The following is a 14,297-nucleotide window of genomic DNA, read 5'->3' as shown; positions in this document are numbered from 1 at the left end:
AACTGTACTGCCTCCTAGTGGTTGAAAACAACTTCCTTCCGTCAGATATCAGCAAGACAAAGCTGTTTTGCATCCAGTGTTGCTTTAGTAATATTTAAATACTTTTATAGCATTTATCATTACTTCCTAGCCTTTTTGGCTTTATTTAACACTTCAGTTGCCAAGGCAACATTTTAATTTTCAATTAGTTGTTTTTTTAATCTAATATTTGTTCTTTATTTCAGACATAGTTCAGTTAATGAACAAAACTTTTGATTTGATTTAAGTTTTAATAAGCAATAACAATACTTGATGCACCATTCTTTATAAATGTGCATTAATATTAATAAAAAGTTAGCATTAATATAATTAATATTGAAATGTCATTGTGTTTGTGTAGGTAAAGACGAGGTGCGGATGCAGCTGGACAGCGCTCTTCAGGACGTCAACACACGCTACGCAGTTCTAGAGGAGACTGAGAAGAGAGCAGTGTGTCGAGCACTTGTCGAGGAAAGAGGAAGATTCTGCTCATTCGTCACAATGCTCAAACCTGTCCTGGTGAGTGTCTGTACAGACTCTAAGATATTATGATAACGCTTTATTTTAAGGTGGCCTTGTTACCCATGTTACACACACATTTTATAATAACAACAAATATTTATGCATAATTACATGAAAGTAACCCTAAGCCAAACCCTAATCCTTACCCTAACCAGATAGTAAGTACATGTAGTTAAATAATATTACTCAGTTCTTAAATGGTCCATATGATGTGATTTCAAGTTTTTCTTTCTCTTTAGAGTGTTACAAGCTGTTCATGCATAGATAAGATCCCTGAAGTTGCAAAAACTAAAGTCTCAAAACCAAAGAGATATTCTTTATAAAAGTTAAGACTCTGCCACGTCCCCCTAAAACGGCTCATTCAAACACGCCCCCCAGTGTAGTGTAGTAGTGCTTGTCGTTTGTTGTTTCTCCGATCACAAATGCAGACATATACTGTCTTTTTACGCGACGTGGATGCCGTTACATATTCATGGATTTCATTGGCTGGACAAACAAAGATTTTTTCCTTGCGGCTGTTACTGCGTCGCCAGAGAGAGAGAGAGATGCCCCACTTGATCGGACATAAATCAGAACCGGATAGTTTTTGCTCCAAACACACGATCGGCTTTTTGGAACTGCTCACAAACTGGATTACAATCATTTCCCAAAATGTAATTTTTTTTGTGTGGTAATATTCTTCTTTAAATGGCCGTTAACACAGGACAGAGACGCAGAACACGGATACAAAGAGAGAAAATACTAGAGCAATACTATTTTTTTTCTTTGTATTGTCAGGATGAAGAGATAAGCATGCTTGGTGAAGTCACCCACTTGCAGACAATTCTAGAAGATCTTGGCAACCTAACGGCTGATCCCAACACACTGCCTCCTGCTAGTGAACAGGTGCTGCATGCATTCTAATCAGGCACATTATGTCTGTTTCATCTGTAGAGCTGTGCATGTTCTTGATCTCTGACTTTCTGGTCTGGTTTTGTTTATGCAGGTTATTCTTGATCTGAAAGGCTCAGACTACAGCTACTCGTATCAGACTCCACCTGCTTCTCCTAGCAACACGTTATCACGCAAGAGCAGCATCAGTAGGTGAGTTCGGTGTCAGGAAGAAATGTTTGTTGCAAGAACTGTTAGTTAACTTGCCCTTAGAAAATGTTATTTGAATTACTGATATTGTACTAATATTGTAGTGTTTTTAAGGCCAATTTTATTTGATTTTTTTCCTCAATCTTCCTGTCAGTTTTCTTCAATTGAAACTGAAAACAAACAATTGTGCATTATTGTAAATAATCAGTATAAACTCTCTCTCTCTCTCAGTAACTACACCTCTGTGCGTCATGTCCCATCTCTGGACTCCATCTCCAGCGCAGTAGATGGGCTTCATCTGAGAGCACCAGACACAACACAGGTATCATGGATACATGCACCACACAAAACTTGCCTAGTTAAACTGGTATACTAACCCTAAGAAACCCAAATAGTTTGAATAATGTGTCACTCAGAACACACATACAGCCACATTCAGCCCAAAGAAACGCATACGGCTGTAAGCACCATCACAGCCTGCAGTTTGCTGTGGTGCCTAATCCAGACCTCCCCAAAATTCAACCTCTTGGACACCAAGATCAAATCAGAAAATTGAGCATCACAATCATAATTGGACAGTACTTCAGTGCAAATAATATAGAATGTATTGCAGTTTGTCTGGGTATTTCAGTGCAAGTGTAAAGGAAATAAAGTAGTATTTCACTTTTGTGATGCTTAAAATAGTGACATGGTAATAAACTATAAGTTAAATTATAATGGTAATAAATTATAAGTTTGAGACAATTATACAGTTTTATTATACAATTCAGTGTTTTACAATAAAGAAGCAATCATACTAGCAGTTAGTACTGTTAGAACACTACATTGTAATACAGTTTGCTATGATTATGTGTAGTATGCTAGTTTATCAGTCTGATCTACAAGTTAATTATAACGTGAAAACACCGAAATGTTAAAGCAAGATAGCACAGGGGAATAGGGTTCCATTTTTAATTACTAGATATCACCATACTTCCCCAGTCCATTAATATCAGCACATTAAGACATTAAATATTGTATTGCAAGTTTTCTAAAATGTTGTTTAAATAAGTAAATTCGGCAAATATAATAAAAAAATCACTTATTTGCATAGATTTCCAGAACAGAAATCTGAACATTGGACAAAGCCTGGTTTAATTCTTGTTTATTTTGTTGACATATTAAAGGTTTTACAGAGGAGATTTGGGATATTTATTTCTATTTCTGCCAAAAAAAGTAAAGTTTGGTGTTGTATGCATTGCTGAATTGAGTTGAAATTGAATTATTTCTGGCTCAGTGCAGGAGAAAATACTTATTTTGAGGAAAAAAAAAAAAAAAGCATTTAAAGATATGTATTGTAATTGAAATCTACTGACCAAAAAGATAAAGTATTATGAAATAAACACTTAAATGTCTGTTTTGGGTGTTATTAAATATAATATAATTATAATTTAAAAGACAGATCAACAAGTGATTTTCCAATCAGGCGCTGGATAGAATACCCAAAATCATTTCCTTTCGACCGTTTGAAATGGGGTCTAGGGGGGGTTGGATTTTGATGGAGGCTTGGATTGGTCTAATCTCATCTTTCTCTTGTTCCACTCCTCTCTGCCCCTCACCTCCATTTCCCAGCGCTCACGCAGTCCTCTCCTCCTGGTCGGAGGGGAGGAAGGCGCTCGCTCTCTCAGCGAGGGGAATTCTCCCACAATCCCTCGCACGGGCCACCGTGGCCAACACCTCCGGCACAGGAGCACTGTGAGCATAGACTCAGTGTAGTGCTGTGTGTGACTGTGAATGGACTCATTACTGTTGCATGTACTACTGGACACTTACCTCTGGTGCTTTTCTTCTGTGTTTGTCATTGTGCATGTGTGGAGGTTGTGTCTGTGAAGATAGACAGCGCCCTCTGCAGGCCATTTAGAGGGACACTTGATCATTTTACACAGGGAGAAAGAAGCAATTTTAATTCATTTTTGTTTTTAATTTCTGTTTTTGAATATAATATCAGACCCATGTCTTAAATAAACACATTAACCAGTTTGCATATCTATAAGTAAGCACCTGCATGCTCTGACAGGCCAATCTGAACTTTTCTACATTTAACAAACCATCAATAAAGTCAACATGAAATCAAAACTAACTGTTTACATACTGGTCTTTTTGTGTGCAATTGATCTTTTTCATCATTTTCCCTTTCCTACTGATGGTTTAATGTTATTCGGTGGTAGAGTAGCTGTTTAGGATTTATGCTACTGTTTTAGGTAATGCAGCCTTTATATAGAATATTTTAGTAATGTTTAACTCTTTCCCTGCCAGAGTATTATTTTGTCAGACATTTTTTATCATATTCACAAATTACCCCCACAATATTTTGTTGTATGAATATGTAAACAAAGGTTTCTGTTCTTTTTCTTTTTACATATAAATTTTTAGCAACAGAAAAAAAAATTCTAACTGAACATCAACATCAACAATCTGAGAAAAAAAAGTTTAAGCAGAAAAGTTTATAGTTGCATTTGTTTTTTTCTTACTTCCATTGAACTTCAGTTGTATAATGAAAAAAACTAAAATAATACAAAGCTTGCATCATAAAGATGTCATAAATTACGTAAAACGTCAATGGTGGGAAAAGAGTTAACATTATTGGAATAAAGGGTTCTGAGATGGTAGCAAATAATGGTAAAAAGAATATAATTGTAAAAATGTTTTAAAAAGAACCATTAATTTAATATTTGGTGGGTGAGCCCATGTCCTGGTTAAAAAACTTCCATAATGCTCCGCAAACTTGCATTCAGATTCGGAATGCCCATATTTTATGATCCACAAATTTCCTGTTGGATCAAGTTAAGTCACGCCCTATATTTAATTTATTTAATCATGTCACATCATGAAAAAATTGATTTGTGAATACCATTTCATGTTGACTTTAAATACTTATTACCTAGTGACTACAGTGTGTCATAGTGTCTTTTGCTACTTACTAAGTTGAGATGGACTAACAGAGTATATTTTGTGTGTAGGAGAAAGGCCGGATCTCTCCAGGCACAGAGAACGGGACCTCCATGCCCCCACTGCACAAAGCTTACAGCGGGCATGAGGAGAGAGCCAGGACACTGTCCACCTCGGGCAAGGTACACGCTCATTTTTATGCAGAAATGATTTCTAAGCAAAAAGTGCATTTTATACACCCTTTGATTCTACTGGAATCATTGTGGTTGACTCCAGACTCTTTCTGGCCTCTGATTGGATCTGATTCCTGTCCGTAGCCACAGTCAGCCAGGGAGCAGCTGGCTCTTACTCTTGGAGGCGGGCTTAATTCAGAAGCTCCTCGGACCAGCCGAGATTCCCTCCACTGCTCCAGCGGATACAGCACCCAGACGACCACGCCGTCGTGCTCAGAAGACACCATTCCCTCGCAGCATGGTCAGTATGCTTGTATTTACTCACATGCATGAGCTACTTCTGTTTCTCTTCTATCATTTTCCTCCTTTGCACACATCTTGGAGAGATTATAAACAGTGCTCAATCTAGATGACTTTTTTTGTATAGCATTTTTAACCCTTTTTATACTTTATATACCTTTTTTTGCCCTCAACACAGTAATCTTACTTGTGGTTTGTGTGCACATCAGATGTGCTTTATATATTATAGACTAAATCTGATGTGCTTGCACAAATCACAGGCTTAGATTGCTGTCCATAGTGTGTGTTTTTGGGCCTTTGTATATGTGTTAAATGTACTTTATTGTTCTTTTACAGCGGTAAAGAAAGAACCTCCTCTAAATGGTAGGCTTCTGAATGTCATTGCATAGATTTGATTATTCTCATTGTGATCATATTCCAATAATAAACAACATTAAATGTCTTGATTTTAGGGAATCCATGTCATATTGCAGGTGTGCCTTTGTTGAAAGAGTATTATCTGTATGCGTAAGATTTGAGTGCGTGCAACCATGCGATATAACTAGTGGCATCTCGTCAGTTGTTAAGTCTGGTGTCCATCTTCTCATGTTGCCTGAGTTTAACTGAAAAACATACTCTTAAACAGAGCTTTTGTTTGTATGTTTTAGAAAATTTTTTGGAGGTAATCTAGTACTGTTGTCTTCATGGTTCATGTCAATTTAGTGCAATTAATGAAAAATATGATTTAAAAATATGATTTAATTTTAGTATACTTGTTGTTTAATAAATTGTATATGCATCTTAAATTTGCATAATTTTCACTTTGCAATTTTTTTCTGCTAGTCCATTATTTCAAAATTAAGTTTTTTTTTTTTGTTTTTTTTTTACTATATATATATACATGCACACTATTTAAACTATATAAACTGCATTTGTAGGTTTAATTTAAACATCTTATTAATTCAAATTTGAACAACTAGATAATGCTACCTTTCAACAGTGTTAAAAACATCACACAAGGCAAGTTAAGTTTGCAAGGTATAAAAACCCATGCACTGTCCTGTTCGAAACACTCTCATGACGTTGGGCCATCTTTATTGTTTAACCATGACATTTTGAGACAGTGAACAGCTGTTGTGTTTTCTTCCACTGTCACTCCCTGCATATGTTATTTCTGCTTGAATTTCATTATTTTTCCTCTTCTAAACAATATAGAAGTGCTATCATTCAGCATTAACACAGCTTGTGACTCTCCTCTTTTTGTGTTTCTCTCTCTTTCAGACTACGACTACATCTCCCTGCATGGAGGCGAGGACACCCACAGCCAGTCTGAATTTGATAAATCTTCCACAATTCCTCGCAACAGCGACTTGAGTCTCAATTACCGCAAAATGTTTCAAAGCAAGAGGCCAGCGTCTACTGTCAGTCTGCTGATGGATCCAGAGCCGATAGGACCCCACACGGCCACCATCCGCCGTAAACCCTCCAGCAAGCCCAACATCCGCCGTGGAACCATCAGTGGAGGAGTGCCTATCCCCATCTCCACACCACAGGTCCTTCATCTGTTCAAACTCTACTCAGAAAATGCTGAAACATTGTAAACGAGACCTGCTGGAATATCTAGCATAATTTGGAACAAATCTTGAAGGATTGGGATTTTTTTTTTTAATTCCAGCACAGTATTATTTTCAAACACATAATTCCTCAACTAACTTTTACAACTGCAAAAAGCATTCATCCCTCATGCCTGCATAGGACATAAAAATACATTTCATTTTAATGCACTTACAGCACACGCTACTGTTCAAAGTGTTGGGTCAGTATTTTTATTTTTTTAATTAAAGAAGAAATTAAAACTTATTCTGCAAGAATACATTATATTGATGAAAGGTAAAACTAAAGACATTTATCATTTTAAAAAATATATCTATTTCAAATAAATTCTGTCCTGTTGAAATTTCTATTCAAAAAGAATCCTGAAAAATGTCCTGTTTTCCATGATTTCAGAAGGTTTATGTGACACTGAAGACTGGAGAAATGATGCCAAAAATTCAGCTTTGCAAATTACATTTTTAAAATAGATTATAGTTATTTTAAATTGTAATAATAATTAACATTACTGTTTTAACTGTTTTTTTTTTTAATCATGTCATTGCAGCCTTGATTAGTGCAAGATTTTTTTTAAAACTACTTTTAAATGGTAGTGAATATTCAGTATATTATTATTATTATTATTAATGTTTTAAACATCATGTTCAGAAAAGAGGCCGTATGTTTTATATATCCCTGTAGTGAATTATGTAGCCATTGTTATAGAATTAACTAGAAAACCACTTTCATCCTGCTCTTAGGTGCCGCTGAAGGCGTCCGTTTCCACCGCCGTCCTAAGTGGCAGTGAGGAGACCATGTGCCCTCCTGGGGTGACGCAGGGTAACAGGGTACCTGGCTCTGATTTGGTTCACACCAGACATAATCTCTGTACGTCCACTCAGAGTCTGAGTGCAATGCCGCCTCCATACTATTCCATGTTCCCTGGGCAGCCACCAGTGGGTGGCACAGAGCCGCTGTATCAAATGAGTAAGCAACAGCAGTATGCACTGCACCAACAGCAACAGAGGCAATATCAACAACAACAGCAGCAACAACAATATAATCAACAGCAATATATTCAACAACAGTACAATCACCAACAGCATTATAACCAACCGCAGGAGCCGCAATATCAACAGATACATCAAAAAGAGCTCCAGCAGAAACTCAAACGGCAGCAACATCAAAATCAGCAGCAGATTCAAAACATGGCAGCTCACAATTCCAGCTTGCCCACTGAGAGCGGGAAGATCAATTCCGCTCAGCCTGGTGTAGATCATGTCGACGGCGTTCCTGATCCAGGCAGCGGAGGTGACATGTTGAGTATGATCCGAAGAGTCAAACTACGTCGGACACTTACCAATGACCGTTCGGCGCCTTTAATCACCCCCAACCATCTCAACTGATTTTATTTCTCTCGGTCTTTGAATTCATCTGTGACTTGTTAACGGTTGTCTTTGGCATCTTTTCGTTTAGCGACTTTTTCATGCCTTTTATTGTTGAGGTTTGCGTTTTCTTTTTTTTTGGTTTTGTTTTTAAGTGGCGGCAAAACTGTTGACTAACGTGCGACTCCTGCCACATAAAAGACGTTCGATTTAACTACACTGTGCGCGAAGAACAACCGTCTTGCAGTGTCTGTGCGAATGTTGCCTCAATAAATTAAAGTTAATTCTGCAGGCTGTGTTCTTTACATATATATGTATACCTATATATACAGATATATATGTATTTAGAGATCTAGATTGAGCATCGGAACATAAGATATAGTAGTTATTTATGTCGTATTCTTAAGGATAAAGCACCTTGTGGTTAGAGATCAAAAACGTCTGTATATATTAGCGAAACAATTGAAAGACTGTTGTATTATTAGTTTTCTTGTTTGTTTTCGAAATTAGATAAAGCAGCAATAGGCGTCTATTTTTGTACAGTTTAGGGTAACAGAAAACTGCACCACTGCCTTTAATCCGCCCAATGACTGGATGCGCATGCAGCCAATGAGAGGAATAGAGGAACGGAAGGAACGATGTGATTGGGTGGATGAATGAAGGACTGGAATAGTGGATCTTATTTGTGTTGCTTATGACTGTGAGAGCTTACAAAGGCATCACTGTGGTTATTTATTCAACCTGTTTGATTCTGAATCATTTTTAATCGTCTGTTTACCAAAGCTTTGATGCTCTAGCCCTGTAGATGCGCATAAATCTGCTCTCATGGAGGATTTATAAAGACTTGATTCATAAAACCTCAAACTTTTGGCCCATGACTTTTAGCTTTTTTTGTTTGTTTGTATGTCTTTGAATTAAAAAGCTTCCTTAAACTCATTTATTATTACCATAAAAGAACGTGAATGGTTGCATTAGGTTTATAGATTGAATTTGTTCTGTTGCAAGTTGCCTTCTTTGAAATCAAAGTGTCCCATCCCTCCACCAATTTAAGTAAAGCTTATTCAATGGAAGTGTAGGGTATTCTTGTCTTTTCACTTTGAAAGACTTACGTCAAGGCTCAGATCTCAAGAATCTTTTAATGCATCTTATTTGGAGCTGAAATGTTTCAGCGTGAAGCTTTTACACACGAGCAACTCATGATCCGGTGTTTTCAGTATCTCAAAATCAAAACTCGTAAGTTCGGGACGCTTATAACGTGTATTTTGAAGCGCGACATGCACCAGCCATCTTCCCAAACTTCATTAGAAGTGCTTCTAAAATGTTGACCATGTTGTCAACCAACGAAAAGCTTTAAGACAAAAGAGACGTTTTTCATCAAAAATGAAATTATTTTATAGTTGTACTGTAAAAATGTTTTTATTTTTCTTAAACGTTTTATTTCACAGTGAAATATTACAACAGTTCTATTTTAATTTAGTAGTAATAATGATCATAATAAAAATAATTTTATTTTACAGTACAATTATTATTATTACTTTATAGTCATAATGATGTAATCAACATGCTTTCAAGCTTGAAGTGCATCACCAATGCCTTTAACATGTATTTTAATTACATCATTTTGAGCACCTCTAGGTTTAATTGCTCGTATTCATCTCAGTATGATGCTGAATGTAATGAACCTGATATCCAGAAGCACTTCTGCGGTCTTATAGCTTCTCTCATGGGCATCTGTACTCTTTTTGATGTCTTATAATTGATCATATCTGTCACGCATCTGCCGGCAGGTGCGCTTTGAACTTTCATTCCTGCTGCAAAAGTTGTTTCTTCATATCTTACCGCATTCTTTGTTTTTGTTTTTATACCGCCCCGTTTTTTGTGTACTTTTCAGGTTATTCTCAATCTAGGGTTACTTCACACCTGTCTAAGCTGTGTCTAGGATTTCCCGTCCCCCTCTTCAACTGAATGCTCAATTGTTTTGTCTCTCTTCAGTGATTTAGACATGGCCAGAGACGTTCACTGCTGACACAATGCTCCTCGGGCCTTTTACTGTAGGATTAGCTTGCAGTTGTTGCACTGCGCTCCTGGAGTGTAAAAGAATATCGTTTTACTCTGAAAGGTGAGCTGACTGAGGTGTTTCTCCACTAATCTTCATTGTTATTAGTGCTGTTCAGTGCAGTAACGTCTGAGGCCTTTAAACGGTGTTGAAGTTTTCTTTTCGGAGATATAGCGATGGCTGGATCGTAATGAGTGCTGTCTGTTGCAGTGATTTATCATCCATCTTGACCCAAATTGTTAAACTTGCAAGATCGAAATGAATTTACCCAAAAGAGTGTTTTTTTTTTAGACAGTTTTGTTTTTGTTAACATTCACACTTTTTGATTCCTTAATTTGATCTGATGCATTCTGTATGTTAGACCATTTCATGATATAAACATCAATGGAAAGGGATGAATGTCAAATTAAAGTGAAGAAACCATAATTATTGTGACCCAGTCTCTTCTCCGCTGACATTTTGGTAGTCATTAAAGCAATACGCCATTAGAAAGCTCTGTTGTTAACACTTTTATTCATCAAGGATGCATTAAATTGATGAATAGTTACAGTAAAGACATTTATTATGTCGCAAAAGATTTCTGCTTTGAATAAGTGTTCTTTTTACTTTCTATTTTTCAAATAGCCCTGTAATCTGTTTCCACAGAAATATTAAGCAGCACAGCTGTTTTCAACATTAATAGTAATGTTTCTTGAACAGCACATCAACATTAGAATTAGGGCTGAACGATATGGACAAAATTTCATATCTCGATTTTCATGCCAGATATCTCGATATCAAGCATTTCTCAGAAAAATAAAAACATCATAATACAAAAAAAATTGGAAAGTGTAGTTTTATTTTTAAGAACTCACTGGTGGACGTCGACTCGTACGGCGTAAAGGCCCTTTCACACAGGACGCGGCATGCGCTGCGCTATGAAACCCATTCATTTCAATGGCTTGCGCTGCGCGAGGGCGGTTAGTTGCTGTGCCGACCAAAGCGCACGCGCAGCGGAGCGCACCAGCGGCGAGCTTGCGCGCGCGCCGCGGTCAAAGGGCACTCGTAAAACTGATGTTCGTTGTGTGACTGCCAGAGTTGTATGCAGGGCGGGGCGAGCGCGGAGAGGGGAAATCTATATCGTCTATATCGTTGCTTTTTTCGATAGTAATATCTTGAAAGTTCATATCTCGATATAGATACGATAACGATATATCGTTCAGCCCTAATTAGAATGACTTCTGAATGAGCATGTGACACTGAAAACTATGCTGAAAATTCAGCTTTGGGTCACAGGAATACATTTTAAAACAAAAATAGAAAACAGTCATTTTAAATAGTAATAATATTTCACAATATTACTGTTTTTACTGCATTTGTGATCAAATAAATGTAGCTTTGGTGAGCAGAAGAGACTTTTTTCAGAAACATTTAAAAAATCTTACAGACCCCAAACTTTTGAATTGATTCTGATCATTTTGAATAGTATCACACTTATCCTCACAAAAACAAACAATGAGCAATAGTAATAGCAATCTGTTTACAGTTATCAAACAAAACGACAAGTGCTGGTTTTGAAATCTGAACAAGCTGTAGTGCTGACGTCAAGTTTGTGTGGACTCAGAGGTGACGAGAGTGATTGTGTGAGTGAGTGAGAGTGTGGTGAGTGAGTGAGAGTGTGGTGAGTGAGTGGGTGAGAGTGTGGTGAGTGAGTGTGTGAGAGTAGTGAGTGAGAGTGTGGTGAGTGAGTGAGAGTGTAGTGTGAGTGAGTGAGTGACAGAGTGTGGTGAGCGAGAGTGTGGTGAGTGAGTGAGAGTGAGAGTGTGGTGAGTGAGCGAGTGAGAGTGTGGTGAGTGAGCGAGCGAGAGTGTAGTGAGTGAGCGAGAGTGTGGTGAGCGAGAGTGTGGTGAGTGAGTGAGAGTGAGAGTGTGGTGAGTGAGCGAGTGAGAGTGTGGTGAGTGAGCGAGCGAGAGTGTAGTGAGCGAGCGAGAGTGTGGTGAGTGAGCGAGAGTGTAGTGAGTGAGTGAGAGTGGGGTGTGAGTGTGGTGAGTGAGCGAGCGAGAGTGTAGTGAGTGAGTGAGTGAGTGAGCGAGAGTGTGGTGAGTGAGCGAGAGTGTAGTGAGTGAGTGAGAGTGGTGAGTGAGCGAGAGTGGGGTGTGAGTGTGGTGAGTGAGCGAGCGAGAGTGTAGTGAGTGAGCGAGTGAGCGAGAGTGTGGTGAGTGAGCGAGAGTGTAGTGAGTGAGTGTGGTGAGTGAGTGAGCGAGTGAGCGAGAGTGTGGTGAGTGAGCGAGAGTGTAGTGAGTGAGTGAGTGTGGTGAGTGAGTGAGAGTGTGGTGAGTGAGTGAGAGTGTAGTGAGTGAGTGGGTGAGTGAGTGAGAGTGGTGAGTGAGAGTGTGGTGAGTGAGTGAAACATCTCTCCATGTTTAGACCTCGTCATCATCAGCCGCTACTGTCCCTCATGTCTGTAGTCATGCTGAAGCCTCAAACATCATGGAATGAGTTATAAAAATAAGAATGTTCAAAAGGAAATACGAGTCAGTTTAATTTACTGTACATAATATTTAAATTTCTAATCCATACATTTCTATTTATGCTTAAAAATAATTAGTTTTTAGAATTTTATGTAATTCTTTAAAAAAAAATCATTTCAGTTCAGTTAGATCTTCTTTACTTAATATTTACATATCTCATTTACTTATTTACTAATCGGCACTGCTGACCTGATTGACAGCCAGGTCTAAAGAGCATTTTATTCAATACAAGTTAATATAGGCCCTTGCGGACAATATTCTTATAATTTATATTTTTAGTTTGTTGTCTCTTAAAATTGAATTGCATATGACAATAAAATGTTTATTTGCTCAATCTTTAGGAGTCCCAGGATTCCCACAGACAAGGGTCATTTTAAAATGATGAATACAGGGGTTACAAAGATCATGGGAACATTCTAAAATATTAAAAATCATGGCGATGTACTGCGCTCATTTATATCAATTCAGTCTGTACGTTTTTAATGGTTAAATCTCAATTTCAAAGATTGGTACCTGACATAGAAGTGGAAACCCTCCCCATGGAAAGAAGGTATTTTGGTACAAACTCATTTTACACTAAAGTTTATGTTCCATGTGCTGTTTGTGCATTTACGTCAGTTCAATTCACCCTTTGTATCATGCTAATAATTGAGATTTTTTTTGCGATCCTAAGCATTTTATACCAATATTAATAACTCTACATTTAAGGTGATATTTGTTTAATTGTGTGGGATAAAAATGCTGCTGATGTTGTCCTCGTCCTGAGGTAAATCTGGATGGTACAGATGCGTCAGTCACTACAAACAAACATACGGAAGACGCTTCGGTATCACGGCGACTAAGCATTTTATCGAAGCCATTTTCACGATAACTCGGTGATCTTAACTGACCTAAATGCGCTCGGTATTGCGGAGTGATTGCAGCATGCTGACACCCCTTCATCAGTTCAGGCAGCGGACGCCAGGTGGCGCTGCGAGCCGCGGATGAAGCGTCCATCCCTCATCACTTCCAGGAATACGACCGCTTTTCCTGCCCAAAATAGCAGGAGAGGGATCTGTTCTCCCGGGAGGCAGTCTAAAGTGACTCAGGAAGGTCTAAGTGATTTCCGACATTTCCTGTCAGCTGTTAGGATGTGAGGGAGATACTGGTTTACTGTAAGAAGAGGAGGAGGTCTGTGGATTATCACTCCGTGATGAACACTAGCCAGTGTGTTTACTCAATATTGTAGATGAATAGTTACAGTGGCCCCCAAATGTGAATTTGGACACTTAAGGTACACTACGCTTAAAAAAAATTCTAAAAGGCACTGAATCAGATACAAAGAGCCAAGTAGTAAAATATACATAAATATAAACATAAACATACTTTAATACATAAATAATAAATTAAGTAGTTGGACACTTTTAGTGGAAGATTGTGTGTCCTTAAGAGGAACCTTTACTCTATATTAGTTAGCCATGAGATAAGCCCTTTGGTTATATAATTTGTTATTCAATGTTTTGACATGCAAACATTTTTAAGTGTGAATTGAGCATCAGAATGTGTTTTGATGCCATAATATCTTGGTAACATTAATATTTTAATAGATTGCAGCTGAAGGGATATTGACCGCAATTAAATGAGTCACACCTGACTAAAGATAAAAGTAACTGCAGTTGATTTGCCCGGTTTCTTTATGTAATCCTGTTTTCTTTCTCCATTTGGGACGAGTTGAGTGCTCCTTCTAACATTGGAGTCTATCTTTCTCTCTCTCTCT

General features: G+C 37.8%; 1 protein-coding gene across 1 annotated transcript in view; it reads left to right on the top strand.

Moving 5' to 3' along the window:
- The window catches only part of LOC306879280 (protein MTSS 1-like), a 55,626-nt gene extending 45,161 nt beyond the window's left edge, over positions 1–10,465 (top strand). The window contains exons 7-14 of the mRNA XM_079432091.1: positions 380–537; positions 1,318–1,425; positions 1,526–1,623; positions 1,852–1,942; positions 4,620–4,730; positions 4,866–5,022; positions 6,282–6,553; positions 7,352–10,465. Of these exons, the coding sequence (XP_079288217.1) occupies positions 380–537; positions 1,318–1,425; positions 1,526–1,623; positions 1,852–1,942; positions 4,620–4,730; positions 4,866–5,022; positions 6,282–6,553; positions 7,352–7,996 (1,640 nt within the window). The 3' untranslated portion in view covers positions 7,997–10,465. The remainder of the gene's footprint in view (positions 1–379; positions 538–1,317; positions 1,426–1,525; positions 1,624–1,851; positions 1,943–4,619; positions 4,731–4,865; positions 5,023–6,281; positions 6,554–7,351) is intronic.
- The last annotated feature ends 3,832 nt before the right edge of the window (positions 10,466–14,297 follow it).

The sequence above is a fragment of the Barbus barbus genome (genome assembly GCF_936440315.1).
Source record: "Barbus barbus genome assembly, chromosome: 13".
Classification (NCBI taxonomy): Eukaryota; Metazoa; Chordata; class Actinopteri; order Cypriniformes; family Cyprinidae; genus Barbus; species Barbus barbus.
This window is presented reverse-complemented; position numbering and strand designations above follow the sequence as displayed.